Source organism: Mastacembelus armatus, chromosome 4 (assembly GCF_900324485.2).
Source record: "Mastacembelus armatus chromosome 4, fMasArm1.2, whole genome shotgun sequence".
NCBI classification, from domain to species: Eukaryota; Metazoa; Chordata; class Actinopteri; order Synbranchiformes; family Mastacembelidae; genus Mastacembelus; species Mastacembelus armatus.
The window spans coordinates 2,790,295-2,804,876 of NC_046636.1; the positions used below are offsets into that span (position 1 = coordinate 2,790,295).

At 41.5% G+C, this 14,582-nt stretch overlaps 1 protein-coding gene across 1 annotated transcript in view; it reads right to left on the reverse strand.

Annotated features, from left to right (window-relative positions):
- The window catches only part of LOC113139965 (carboxyl-terminal PDZ ligand of neuronal nitric oxide synthase protein-like), a 132,128-nt gene that overhangs the window by 34,344 nt on the left and 83,202 nt on the right, over positions 1–14,582 (reverse strand). The window contains exons 7-8 of the mRNA XM_026323622.2: positions 14,142–14,311; positions 2,265–2,426 (exon numbers count right to left, since the gene is read on the reverse strand). Of these exons, the coding sequence (XP_026179407.1) occupies positions 2,265–2,426; positions 14,142–14,311 (332 nt within the window). The remainder of the gene's footprint in view (positions 1–2,264; positions 2,427–14,141; positions 14,312–14,582) is intronic.

Genomic DNA, 14,582 nt, shown 5'->3' on the forward strand with positions numbered 1-14,582 from the left:
AGTGGCGGTGTTAGTGCTCCTCTCTCATTACTGGTGAGAAATGTTTGTACTCAGACAGAAACAGATTCCTTCTCACCCTTAATAAAAACCTTGGTTGTTAATTATGGGCCATTCATTGCAGCACATGTAAAAGCTGCTGCTTACCTGACTGACAAAGTCAAAAACAAAAACACTGTGTCTCCCTGTCTCTGTATGTTCTAGAGCAAAACTACCAGAACAGAAACAGACTGAGTGTAAAACTCATTGCATAAAGACAATCAAATTCAGATTCCACTAATTACATTAAGACAATTTTTGATGTGACACCACATTCAACACTGGTCCCTATTATACAGGACATACTTTCATTATAGATGAATCTACTGTTTTTTAATTAAATTAAATGTGATCATTTGGTAAACAAAACATGTCTTGTTCATCTGATCCATTTCTAAGGACATTTCATTTACAAATCCCCACGTAACTTCATATTTTGTTGAAAGATCTGAACTCTAAACTTTTCAGTTGGTTTCCTTTAAATATTTGAATTTCAATCACATTTGTGAACTTTCTGATTTTTAGTATGGGACCATGAACTACTATTTGTAGCATTTCAATTTTCTGCTGATCATCGTTTATGAACTACAGCACCATCACAGGCGTATATGGAAGTGAATGCTAACAGCAGCACACACAGGTAGACCCAGCACATAAAGCAGAAACAAACTGAAGAGTAGGTGGAAACTAATTTAGATGCTGTGTGGAAGCTGACGCTTAGAGCAGCTCAGACAAGTTAACACCACAGGGGAAAACCGACTAAATGGCAAAAGAGCCAAGGTCAGACAGAAATACTTCTGGGTAGCACATACTCATTTGAAATGTTCCACATTAGGTAAAATACTCATTTCATGAGCTAAAGCAATGACCTCTGGCTCCATCAAAGTATAATTAATGGCATTTATGTCTGGGCACACTCAATCTGAACACATGAGCTGTGACTTGCAGCATCAGTCTGTCTAATGTTGTTCAGGTCAAGACAAGGGAACAGCTAAGTTCAGTGTGAACAGGCAGTTTAATCAGGACCCCCGTACCTGTCTCTGGATGCCATGAGACATCACTACTTAACTGTCTGGGACATTGTAGGTCAGGACTGTGTGTGGATTGCATGAGAAAGAGGTGTGTTAAGTTGTGACGCTACAGTTTCTGCTCCCCGTGCCTTTGATAAGCTGGCTGACATACTGCATGTATAAAGGTGTGCATGTGCTGATTTGGCTCATGAGCCCAAAGCCATTGTTGTCACGAGGCTCTTGCTGCAGCCACTCAGGCTGGGTGAATGATGACAGGGTGCACTCTGTACTAACGCTTTCTTTATTCAAATCCTGACTGGACTGCAGGCACATGCTGATGTCCTTTACACTGACAATGATGCTTGGGAGTTTCCAAATGATCATGTTTTATCAGTGATGGGAAATTTACTCATTTTCTTTCTCCAGTGGTCTCTACAGAAAAAAGTGTTTCTGGTAAACGGTCTTTTATAGAGCCTCTCCACACTCAACTGCACTCAAAGTGCTTTACACTATTCGCCCCTTCAGCCTTTTGCTCATTCACACACGTATGCACCGATGAAACAGCCACCGCTAACAACTTGGGGTTCAGTGTTCAGGTTCACAACGTCTTAAAATGTGGACTAGAGAATCCAGCCCGAACCACGACCCTTCTATTAGGGGACAACCTGCTCTACTTCCTGAGCTGGAGCCACGTAGAGTACATTGGTTTTTCTGTGCATGGCTGTGGGTACATGTACTTGTACACGTACAATGCACACACAGGGGGAACAAATTCTACCTCCATTCATTTAAAACCTCGTCAGGGTACATAATCAGGTAATTTAAAACTGAAAAGGATAAATCTAATTACTTTTCTAACTTTAAATTAGCCCCCAGACACTGCCGACCACTGCAGCCCCGATGGCCTTTGGGTGCCGAGGGAACAAGACCATGCATGAGTGAGTCGGCCTTAATGCTACTGTCATTGTTCTAACGACTTCAAATTAAACTGTGTATTTGGAAAAAAAGAAGAGAAGGCAGGTGCGATGTTGTATCTTATTGGCCACTATAATAATGTGGAGCTAAAGAAATACTGACAAGCATAAACACTGAAAGAACTGCTTTCAACTTACAGCAACAATAACGACAATACACCTTTTACTGATTTCTACATTTAGCATATAACAGTATGAACGGAAACAAAAAAGGTTTGTGCTTGTGTATGTGTGACAGACGCACCTGTGCCACAGCCACTTGTGTCTGCTGCTGTTGCTGCTGGAGCTGCTGCTGGAGAAGTTGGATCTGGTGGTGAATAGACAGCGGGGCACCTGGTGGAAGTGTGCCCGATGCAGGCAGCAGCATCCGGGGGCTGGACATCAGCAGAGAGACCTCCTCTGAAGCCTGAGAGAGAGGAAGACCATGTTCAATGGTTAGGTCAGAGGAAACAGGACAGAGAAAAGAAATGACACTTTTGATTTCAGGTGGACAGGATGGTGTACGATTTCTGTCTTAATGGAAAATGGTAACAGAAACGACTATTAAAACACTACCGTAAAAATGTCTAATTAGTTTTGTTGCAGAAAGTTACAAGGCTGAAGATACAAATGTCCAGAAAACAGAAAAGAAAATCTTAATAATGAACAAATAAATATAATCTGGTTAGGCATCAGGAAAATGCCCTAGAGAACAAGTCATAATCAAAACAAGAATCTGAATTTGAGATGTAAAACTGTGGAATGAGCAGTGCTGAGAATGCAAATCACCAGCACCGAAGTGCTCGACTCCAAAAATAATGAGCTTTGGGACTCAGTTCTCCTTCATCTAACACCATCAAGCATCCTAATTGTTTCAAGGCTCTAGTAAACAGTCACACATTGCACCTTCTCCATCATACAGCCAGTCAAAAACACACTTTGTGGCTAAAACAAAGCATCAGCACTATCTGGATTTTAAGCTATTGATGAGATGAGCTACGAGTGGGTGGGGGAGAATAAAATATATCTACAACACCTAGTGAATCATCAGTGTTCAGTGAATACAGCAATGGCTCATTAGCTGGACACACCCATTAAAGCGTTGTCCTCATTCTCCTTGAAGTGGGCCACAAAACAGTGAGCTACACAATGCACAGTGAGCTACACAATGCACAGCTGGCACAGGCAACAAACAAGCACTCTCCCATCACTGGTGTCACCTGGATTCAGTCCACACAGGAGGTCTCTTTGCTGGGCATCCTTTGGAAGACATTTGGCACTGTTCACTGTTGGGAGGCCAGATTGATTGATCGTGATCTTATGTACTTAGTCCTACAGAAGGGCAAAAAAGATTTGGCGTCTCACAGCCCAAGATGTATGAGGTGCCATGAAGTGTGGACTGGGTATTTAATCCATCAAGACGAGGCCTTGGTCAGTCAGTGCGCTGCATGAAGAGGCAATCAATATGTACATGTGTAAGGAATCATTTGTTGTGTTGGTTGATGCTTTGTTGTTTTGTTTCTGTCATATGAAACACAGCTCACACAAGACAGATTGCAAAGAACTCAACTTGAACAGTCCAACCCAAATCAGTTCTTACTCCACAGGCACCGTCAGAGTCGAGGCAGCAACAGGGACCATGTGGTGGATCATATCTGACAGTGTGGTTTAACATGGCACAACTGCTTTTTATTATTCCAGCACTAATGATGTCTGTCAGGTTCCGGCTCCAGTGGTAGCTCATAAAAAACTGGAACCACATTTCTGAAAAACAGAAATGCTTGTTAACGTGTTATTGGTCATGGAAGCTTCATTCTGCTTTCAGCGGCAACTGGTTGCTGCATATCACACATTATTTGAAAAAAAAAAGCCCCATGTCTGCCAAGCCTGAACAATTAGTTTGTGGACTGAATCCAAACTACATCACATCACTAACTGGGGACACAAGGTGCTTCAAAGTGACTGGAGCTGCAACGCAGGAAGGGGTCGACAAACAAGCAGACATCTGGTTCAACTGAGCTCTAAGGAATCCATGCCAGAACACTTCATACACAGTGATGTACACACACATGCACATACGCACAGGGTATATAACTAATGTCCTGTCTTGGATCTTTTAGGCTAATGATAAGAGACAACAGCTCTCTAACAGCTCTGTGTCTGTTAGTCTATGTGTGCGTTTGTGTGTTTGTGTAACAGAAAAAGCAATAGAGAAGCTGGTGGCGGAGACACCTCAGGAACAATCTCAGATTGTATAAAACATGCTCACTTTCTCTTGAAGTGCTTGTTCCCCAGAGACACATCATTCACCCTTTTGACTCGCAGACACTGAAACGCCACTTTGCTAAGTAAAGCATGTTCAACAGGACTGTTGTGGTTGATCTGAAACAGTGAATGTTGTCAGGAAAAGAGCGAAGGTTCAGCAATGGGACAAGTGAATAAGATGATTCAACGGTCAAACTCACAGAGAGGACACCAATGACATGTCTGACCTTTCTCTTAATTACACAGAGACGGAGAGGGCTGGCTTCAACGGAGCAACCCAAATATTTTACCACTTTTCCCCACCAATATCATTATCAACACCAATGGTAGTTTAAAGTAGGACCACTGAGTAAAAATGTTTATACTTACATTCTCATATACCAAACATCACTTCACCACCATAGAATATTCTAGGAAAAGGACAGTAGCATCTTCCACAACATTTGGATGGATTTTTTTCTGGGTAGCCCAGTTAAAATTTAGCACAAAATAATTAATATTACAAAAATGGGGGAAGAGAAGTTTGTACATCATAATGGAAAAAAAAAATATAAAGTGTTTATGGCTCTTCTGAACAAAAACACTGGAGGGTGGAGTAAAAAGCCACCTGACATCCAGTAGCTGGGGGGAGGCAAGATTGCTATTCAACAATGGGGATAAAGTCACACATTATGGGAGAGTCAGTCTAGGAAGGCGTTCATAGTGTTGTCCAGTCAGTGAGAGGGTTGAAACCCTGGTTCTTCTCTCGCCTCACAGAGCTGCTCCATCACTGTGTGAAGTGTGTGTGAAAGTTGGTTTCACACAGTAACAACAATGGTTGGACTCATGTCCCCTTAATGTGACGCTGCAAAGGAGCTGGAGTTTCCAAATATTTCACTGTCAGACATTTGACACATGGACTAAAACAATACTTTGACATGATGTTCATGTAGCTCTCAGCCAGAAGAACTCACTTAAAGTATAGCAGCACTAAAACTGTGAGTTTCCTGTGGACTTTTCCTGCCCCTGGTGGTCACAACCCCCATTAGGCAGCTTTAGCACCACTTTAAAGACGCTCTCAAACTATCTAAAGAGAAAATGAAACACTAAGGCAGAAGGGAAAATTTTTACCTTCCAGGCCAAACAATGTTTTTCACAAAAGTCACCTTGTTTTGACCTATAATTACAGCATCCCCTTGAGTCAATTACTGTAATTTAAAAAATGTCACAGCACAGTGGCACAGCAAACTGCTATGAAGATTACTGTCAGAAACTGCATGAGGCCTGCAGTGCCTCCTGACCAATCTAGGAAAAGTTGCAGCATATGAAAAGATGTCATAAAGGATGCTTAACAAGACAGAAGCTCTGGGTTTTGGGCATTCAGTGGATGGAAACTATTGAGAAAAACCCCATTTGTAATCTTTTTGTGTACAATTATTGATAAACAAAAGTCCAGTTATAAAAAGTGCTTCATTTGTAAAGGGAGCCATAATTTTTCAGAATTGCTGAATGGGAGATGCATGACTGAGTCAATTAACTCAGATGATGGATGGGTGGATGAAAATAATCTGCAGTGATCAATTTTCATTTTCAGAGTAAGAAGCTGAGACAGGCATTGAATTTAATATGAATGCTTATGTGCAACTGTGCTCACACAAGTGATCGTTCCCAGTTTGTCCAGTGAAAGCCATATCCGAACAGTGTTTTAGTCACTTGTGCTGTGTTAACTGCACAGAAACAGAAGCAGTAATCCATCCCTGAACACTGGATCCTAAACTTGTTTACCACAGTTAAGGCCAATTACAGCAGACAGCAGAGCAGAATATTCAAACCAAGTGGGGGAGTTAAAGGGGATGGAGAAAAACTGCCTGCTGCTGAAATTCCTCATTGAAACTGCTCAAGTCTGGTCTGCCGGAGGGAAATTGTAGCTATTACCATCTAATTCCCTCACATAACATATACATGCTAATATAGATTCCAAGCAGACAGCTGCAGTCTCTGTTTATCTTTTAGCCTCTCGTTACACTGGTTGAGGAACAGAGAGGACAGAGGGGAAAAGAAAAGAGGTTAAAAAAGCAATGGGAAAGTGAGACAGAAACGAAAACTAAAAATAGGTGACATGGGATATATGAAGTCTTTCTCTTCCTCCAGCTGTAAGCTGCTCTCTGTCAAACACACAATCCCCTCCCACACACACACACACACACACAATAAAAGACCAAAATGTCAGATGGCGTTTGGCGTCCCTCACTGCCAAAAGCCTCAGCTATACATTTACAGCTTTATTAGGAGCTATTGAACAAAAGCCAGAAAGATGCAGCGCTTTGCCAATTTGCATGCATCAAACTAAAATTACCTTATTCAAAGTGGATGGAATCAATATTTTTATATTAGCAATGGATCACCTGTATAGGAAAAGGTTTCAGTCATAGCAACAAAACCACAGACTCTACAGTAGCTTCCCTGAAGCTCTGCAGAGCTTTATAGCATCTTTCAGCTTATTGCTTTGGTTTTCCAGCCCACAACTTCACTGCTTTGGTCCAAAGTCTCATTTTCAGCAGCAAAAACACTAAAAACCCACTGCATGGTTTATTTTCCTCAGGAGCTGGGGGAGCCCAGAGTGAATGTTGAACAATATTCTCCAGGTGGATGATGACAACAAATGAATTACGATGCTCTGTATCTGCTTTCTAACAGATTTGCATATTAATATAATGCCCCAGGAGACCAAGTATCAGTTACTGCAGGTTTAAGAATCAGATGAACAAAGGACTAATCAGATGATAAATGTACAGTAAAATATCTTAAACTTGAATGGTAGCATCGGTTATTTGATTAACTGAACCAAAACTGAGCAGGGGGACACAAATCATTTCTACTTTTCAGGGAAGCTACATGGCCTTGAACTCATCCATCCATCATCTATACCCCCTTAGTCCTAACCAGGGTCCCAGGGATCTGCTGGAGTCTATCCCAGCTCTCTTTGGGTGAAAGGCAGGGGTCCACCCTGGACAGGTCCCCAGTCCATCACAGGGCCACATAGAGACAAACAACCTCACACACTCACACTCACTCCTATGGGCAATTTAGAGTCACCAATCAACCTGACATACATGTTTTTGGACTGTGGGAGGAAACCAGAGTACCTGGAGAAAACCCACACAAGCACAGGGAGAACATGCAGACTCCACACAGAAAGGCCCCTGATGGGTTTCAAACCAGGAACCTTCTCGCTGTGAGGCAACAGTGCCAACCGCCAAACCACTGCGCTGCCCCACTTTCCACTTATTTAGATTTTTGTGACAAATCCCTGACAACAGGCCTGAGAGCTTAGTCAGAGCATCAGTGTGATTTTCTGCTAAAGTAAAAGAGAAGAGCCACTTACAAAATTTCTTGTGGCTGCATTTCATTCTGGTCTCTGGAGGAAACCTAAACAGTGGGCTGTTTCTAAAGCATCAACATATTGTTGTCACTTTACAGAGTTTCTTAAAATGATTTCGATCTTTTCCCTGTTTGGGAAAATACCCCAAAGAACGACTCTATACAAAAATAGATCGTGGGCTTAGATCACACAGATGTGTTTTCTTAAAGTGGTGGGGTTGAGTTATATAATTCAAACAGTTTACTTACTCAGAGTAAGTTGTCAAGATCTTAACAGAAAAGAAATGTTATATTACGAATGAAAGCAAAAGCAGCTCTGGGCTTTGGACTTGTGAGTGTAAACGGGCCAAACCAAGCTGAATTTTCAGCCCAGCAGGTAACAGGTAACTGCTGCTGACCACAAATAGCGAGTGCCATCATCGTGTTTCCCTTCAGATAAGCATTTTCATTTCCTCTTCCATTTTCACTGGATACTTTCAGTGTCAACACCAATATCAGATGGATCATTTTTAAAAATACACAACCTGGAAGCAACACTCACAGAGCTTGTTAAAGAATATCTGCACCTGTGCAGCAAACTGAGGTTCTTCTGGGCCCTTATATTATCTTAGCTACCTTTGTTGCTCTCTCACCACAGTTGTTCTACATGCAATTGCTGTTGCCTTAGCTAATGTTACCTCATTAATTTTTAATTATGCCATACAGCTACAAACTTAATTTCCATGTCCTTCTAATTAACATCGGGGTAGCACTCAGCACTCAGAGCTCTGTTGGATTTGAGTCCAGATTAATCACTGACTGTTTTGGAGCGGAACCACCAGGTTAAATGCAGTTAAGTAGCTGTTAAAACTCCGAGCCCTGAGGATCAGGACTGAGAGATGTGGGCTCGGCCTGGGAATTACCAGACCGGCTATGGCTTGTTCCAGGCTCAGCTAGAGCTCTATTTGGTCTAGAACTGTGTCCCCCATAGTCATGCAGGGATATCTGCAATTACAGGTCTCTTCATAAAAATGAAGTGAAGAAGTATGGAAATCTGAGCACACAGCATGGCAAAAAGCAAAAAAGCAAAAAGCTCTGAAAAAACAGTGTCAGGAGGCTGTGAAGTATCAGTATCATTATTATTATCACTGAACCTTCTGGACTAGCCCTGGCATGAACATGGTCCAGCCTGGAAGAACAGATACTAGTGTCAGCTCAGCCTGAGTAGTTTGTAGTAGTTTGAAAGAAACAAAGCCCATGTGTGAAAATAAAAGTGCGTATGAGCTTTGAGCCTGTGATAGCTAGTGACAGATAACAGACACTTCTCCATAGGAAACATTATTGAGGTTTGCTATCAGCTGACACAGAAAACACATGACTGTGGCTACTTCTTCTATGGATAAATCCACGTCAACATACCACAACATTCCCATATAAACACGGATATGAACAAAAACACAGAGAGCAAGTGCAAGGAAAACTGAAATGTGACAGGATTTTGGCTGCTGGCCATGTTACTTCACCACTTTCTAGTCCACATACACAAACACACATACTGAGAAATCAAATCATCAGACCACGAGGTTATCAAGAGATACAACCACAGCGGGCTAAAACTAGGAGCTGGTGTCAAGCGATCTTCACACACAAAGCCACCGAGTTTACAGTCTGTGGAAAGTGGAGAGGCGGCATTTTTATTGCCTGCTTGTTTGTGAAGGGAATTGAAAAGATAAGTCTTTGTCCTGAAACGATGCTGAGCAGACGGCCAAGGAAAAAAGGCCAAGTGTGTGTGTCCCTGCAGCAAAAAAAACGGTTGTGACTGTAAAAGTGAGAAGTGAATGTTATTGTTGTTGAGCCAGTAAAAGGACAGAGAATAGAAAATGAACTGACATTAAGGCTTGTAATGGTGAATGATTTTAAAAGGATCTATTTATCGTTTTATCTGGCAGAGTTCAACATTATATTACAGCTGGTTGTTCTCTATGACTCCATTGTCACAAACCTCCAATTAGTCTCAAATTAGTTTTTTCAGTAACAGCAAGGTAAGAACCAAAAATGATTTTGCTGCAAATACTTTATCCCTCTGCATCAAATCAGTGAAACTTAACATGATGTGCTTGAACTGTGCTTTTAAACAGACTAGACACTTCTCCCTCCAGTAACGTTCAGATTTAGTGGTTCCTGTGAGCAAACTGCAAAAACAGAGATTGGATTTTAGAAAGTTGTTGCGTCTCACTACTTGGTAATCTTCTGGGCTCTGCAGTTTCTCCTGTAGATCGATAGCTGCATGATGTGCATCAACACATTCATTTCCAAGTCACACAGACACACTAGGAAGGGTAAACTGTGATTTCTATCTTTTGACATTTAACCTCCTCTTCGTCCTCACACCTCCTCTTCATGTCATCATCACACCGTTGTCCTGAGGCCAGGTGAGTAATCTCATGTGTGAAAACATTATTCATGGTGTTTACAGTCTCACTGGATAAAAGACGTGACTCCCTTTAACAGGAAGGGACAGACGTCCATAGATTGGCACTGAAGCCCCGTAGAGCATCGTTTGTGTTTTATAATTGATGCAGTGCATTCCCAGTTTTATATGGAAAATAATCTTGGTTTATTGCATATAAATTGCTTAAATGTTAGCACACAATCAGGACATTGTTTGACTGAGTCTGATTTTCCAACAACAAATGTTAACAGTAACTTCAAACAGAGACTGTGACCCAGGAGCCCACTGACAGCTTGGGCTGCTCGGCCTGTGTCCAGTAAGCCTGCTCTGGAACCTGAGGTGGTGTCTGTAGGGCTACAGTCTGAGATCGGGTGTTTACACTTACCTGGCAGCATCTGAAAATGGGCCAGAGGCAGAACCTCTGTGATAGTGTTGTGCATCTTTCCTTTAAAGCACACAGGTGAGCACACACTCATTCTCTTTCTAATTCACACAAACAAGAGCTCACATTTAAGCTGCTGCACAATCTCCTGCTTTAAACAGCTTAACATCAGATTGATATGAAATCAAAGAGATCTGTTTTAAGGCTTTGAAAGCATCTTGACATTTTTCTTCCTGCGTCATTTCTGTTTTTTCCCTTTTGTTCTGCACACCACTCACTTTTTAATTAAATCACTGACAAGCACGCGTCTCTTGCCACAAACCCGAGTGCAGCCTATTGAAATTTGTTAAAGGTAGTCATCTCTAAACTGTGGCTTCTCTTTTTCCAGTTTGTTTTATAATAATTCTCTGTCTGAGCCCAGAAGCAAGCTTTTTAAAAGTAAACATCCTTACTCAACCCCATGGACACAACTCCCAAAGTACTGCAGGATTGATGTGTGCTCCCCGAGTCCTCCAGGATCGTTTGAATGCAGCCTGCTGAGGGATTTGTCAGTCTAACGGGAGCTGACAGGAAAAGAATGAACTTTAACACTCACAGGCTGCTTTCCCTTTCATGAGCTTCCAGAGAAAGCCTGTAGTGAATCAAATCCCTCCACTCGGGAACATACCCACACAATTGCATGATAAAAATGAATGCACATGGGTACTCACATAAAGGCACTCAGATCTTATTCAATCTTAATTCCCCCCTCCCCACTTGTCCCTGCACCTTCCCATTTAATCTGTCAAGGTGTGAAGAGTGACAAATGTGTTTGAGGAAGTAAAATCTGAAACAATACATACAGGATATATATGCACAAAAGCAGGTACACAACTTTCACATGCACTGACACACATTCCTCCAATGACCTGACGCAGAGGTCACTGCTGCCTGTTGTTTCAGTGATTTCACGCTGTGTTGCATTTAATCAGGGGCCGTAATGAAAGGTCACATAACTACTATTAATGGGACTGTTAAGTAGCTGAATAGTTGATCTTATAACTGTGCATTAAAACCCACAGTGGGTTCAGTCAGGTGAGTCTCCCTATGGTAAGTCAGCAGGTTTCTTTGAGAGAGTGTGAAGCCTAAAGTGAAAGAAGACTCTGACTGATGCTGATGCAAAGTTTCTTGATCGTTCCCTCACTGCTTGTCTGTTTTATTATTTACCATTAATTGAGCCCAGAAGAGGAATTACCAAATAATCCATTACCTAGTTAACTACAGATCGGGGCTTTTTCTACAACTGGGACTATTTGACTCTGTGAGTGGAGTCAAGGAAACAAAACCATGAAGAGCTAAAAAATGAACACAACATTAAAAACTGGCTAAGTAGCAGAAACAAAACAAGATGTTATGATGGTTGTACCAGCAGAAACACACTTTAATTTTATATTTTTTTTTAATAATTTGGCTAAAATGGTCATTTTGCCAAATACCACAACTTTGTCCCAAAAACTTTATCTCTAAAAAGTTTTTTTCTGGTTAAAAAAAAAGAAGCTGAATCCTTATTTTTGTCCTCACAATTTATAATATATTGTGATAACATTAATATACAGATAGATTCCATTAAACTTGCAAAAAACTGAACTGAGCACAGCGTTAAGGCAAATACACTGCAGGATGTCTTACCTTCCAACCTACCTCCTATAAAATATGATTGTATAGTAATAATGTAATTTTCTTATGAACTGGACAAATGAAACCCACTGAAATGTTCAGTAGAAACATATTTTGGAAGTTTATGCTTCAGAGGTTTAGCGGACAGTAACTTCACAGAGACACATTTGCATCTCAAAACAATAATAATAATAATAATAAAAAAAAAAGCAATAATTTCTCCAAATGGATTATAAATGCTGAACCTGCTGGAATATAAACAAATATAAAAAAAAAAAAATCACTTTAACAAAACCATGATGACAAAAATATTTAATAGGGCATAAAACAGCACAGGCGCTCTTCTTCTATCCTCGTCCATTACATTTCTCTCTCTAAGCAGAGACGGGCAGTGGGAAATGATAAAAAATAAACACATAATAAAATCATTATGGTACACCATTGTTGCCAACTTGATGCAGAGCCCAATGACTCAAGCCAAAGAGCAGGGTAATAAACATCAGCCTACACCCCTTCACTGCCCTCATCATGCTACGTCGTCCTCCCACCGCTGCCACGATCAAATATAATTACAACCCCGTACACTACTGTAAATCCCAGTAAACAGCAGAGCAGCCATGCAGCCGCTCACACGCGTCCACAGGCCAGACAGCATTCCTCCGGTTATAGATAGACTGCTGCTGGTGAGTTTCCACTGGCCAGAGAGCAGATGGTCAGACTGGGCTGGATCAAATCTCTAACACCATGAGGCCACACAAACACAAACACATGGACCAGATGACTAGAGTGGTAGTGTAGGAGCTCAGCTGCCAACATACTGCTGACAGCTTCTGCACAGAAACGGGGTAGTGGCAGACAGAGAGCTATTTCTACACTCATGCCATCCACAAACACAGCCTTGGTGTTTACTTGCTGGCTAATACGGACATGCACTCAAACCAAAGTAAAAAAGCTTTTTATTTAAAGCCTCAAGGAAATCTTCTAAATGTTAGCAAGTCAAAGTCACAGAACTATAAAGTCTGATAGCTTGTGTAAACTTTGGATATCCACTGTACACACACACACACACACACACACACACACACACCTAAACTGAAGTGAATCAACACATATGTGGTTTCCTGCCAGGTTTCAAGTCTTAACCTGAACTATCTCTAGATTTTGGTGCAGATATATATATATATTTTTATCTGCTCTTGAGTGGATCTTTTCTTTTAATTCTTTTCTCTCAGCCCCAACTCCAGTAATAATAAATGACCTTCTGCTTTTCTTTAACTAGGTAAAAAATTAATAACATGGCAAGTGACATGCAGCAAAGGTTTCCATCCTGGTGCACTGTAGTTCATGGTGAGCTTGAGCCAGCTGGGTGCCTCTGTCTTTAATTTTAATGACAATGAACTGATGCTGCAGGTAAGTCCAACTTAACCTACTGGAAACACACTTTAGGCAGTTCATTTGCTAAAACCACATATACGGAAATATATCAAGTGCCTGTCTAGAGGAATGAGCTTCGACAGGAAAGCTGCTACATTAAAAGCTGATAGTATGCAACTAAAATTATTTGTTTCCTAACAATAACCACAGCCTCTAACTTTACAGAGGTGCTTTGAAATGTTACCAATTCTGCCCTGTTCTAAATAAAACAATCCAATCCAGGACCAGCGACACCAGCCCAGGGTTCAGGTTCAGGTTTCTTTATTCATACCTGCAGGCAGATTTGGTTTGCAGTGGGAAAAAAGAGCCAGTCTGACATCCATCATCACAACTTTCATAGGAGACATGAATCATATCACACTTTGACCACAAGAAAGCAAAATCAATTCTTCTTCCCAGGCATCGAAAACTTTACAGCAAACCAGTTCTAAACTAAACCAAGCCTGAAGTGTCCTAAAGGTTTCGTGAATTCAGGTGTCTCTTCTGTTTTACATAACTTCACTGAACTGACTTAACACCCACACACTGTTTTTCTAGTGTGTATCATTTGGTAGACATTATTTGACATCCGAGCCTCAGCTGTTTGAAGGGTGAAACCCCACAAGGTGACTTACCTTGTTTTCTGAGTGGTTCAGGTCTGGGGTCTTCACTGTGGCGTCCAGGTCGGTCACTCCTCTGTTTGGGTTTAACTCCTCTGCTACCGGCACCTGGCTCACCTCCTCTGCATCTATGTCTGTTTCCTCAGTAACGGTCGCCGTCTTGTCCGTGCCCGTTAGCTCCCGAGCTGAGCCGAGGAAAGTACACACACATACAGGTGGATAAGCACGCACGCCTGCATGCACACATGTAGACATGAGCATGTACACACGCACACATGGGTGGACACACATGAATGCACTGTAGTAAGTAACATTATCCATACAGACACAGTACACTGCTTTATGGGACTGAAGTCTGGTCCCCATATTACCGCACATAGAGTGTGAGTATAAACACAATACAATGCCAGTGCTCTGCTGTTTAACGGGGAGTTTAAAGCAGCATCTCATTCCTGT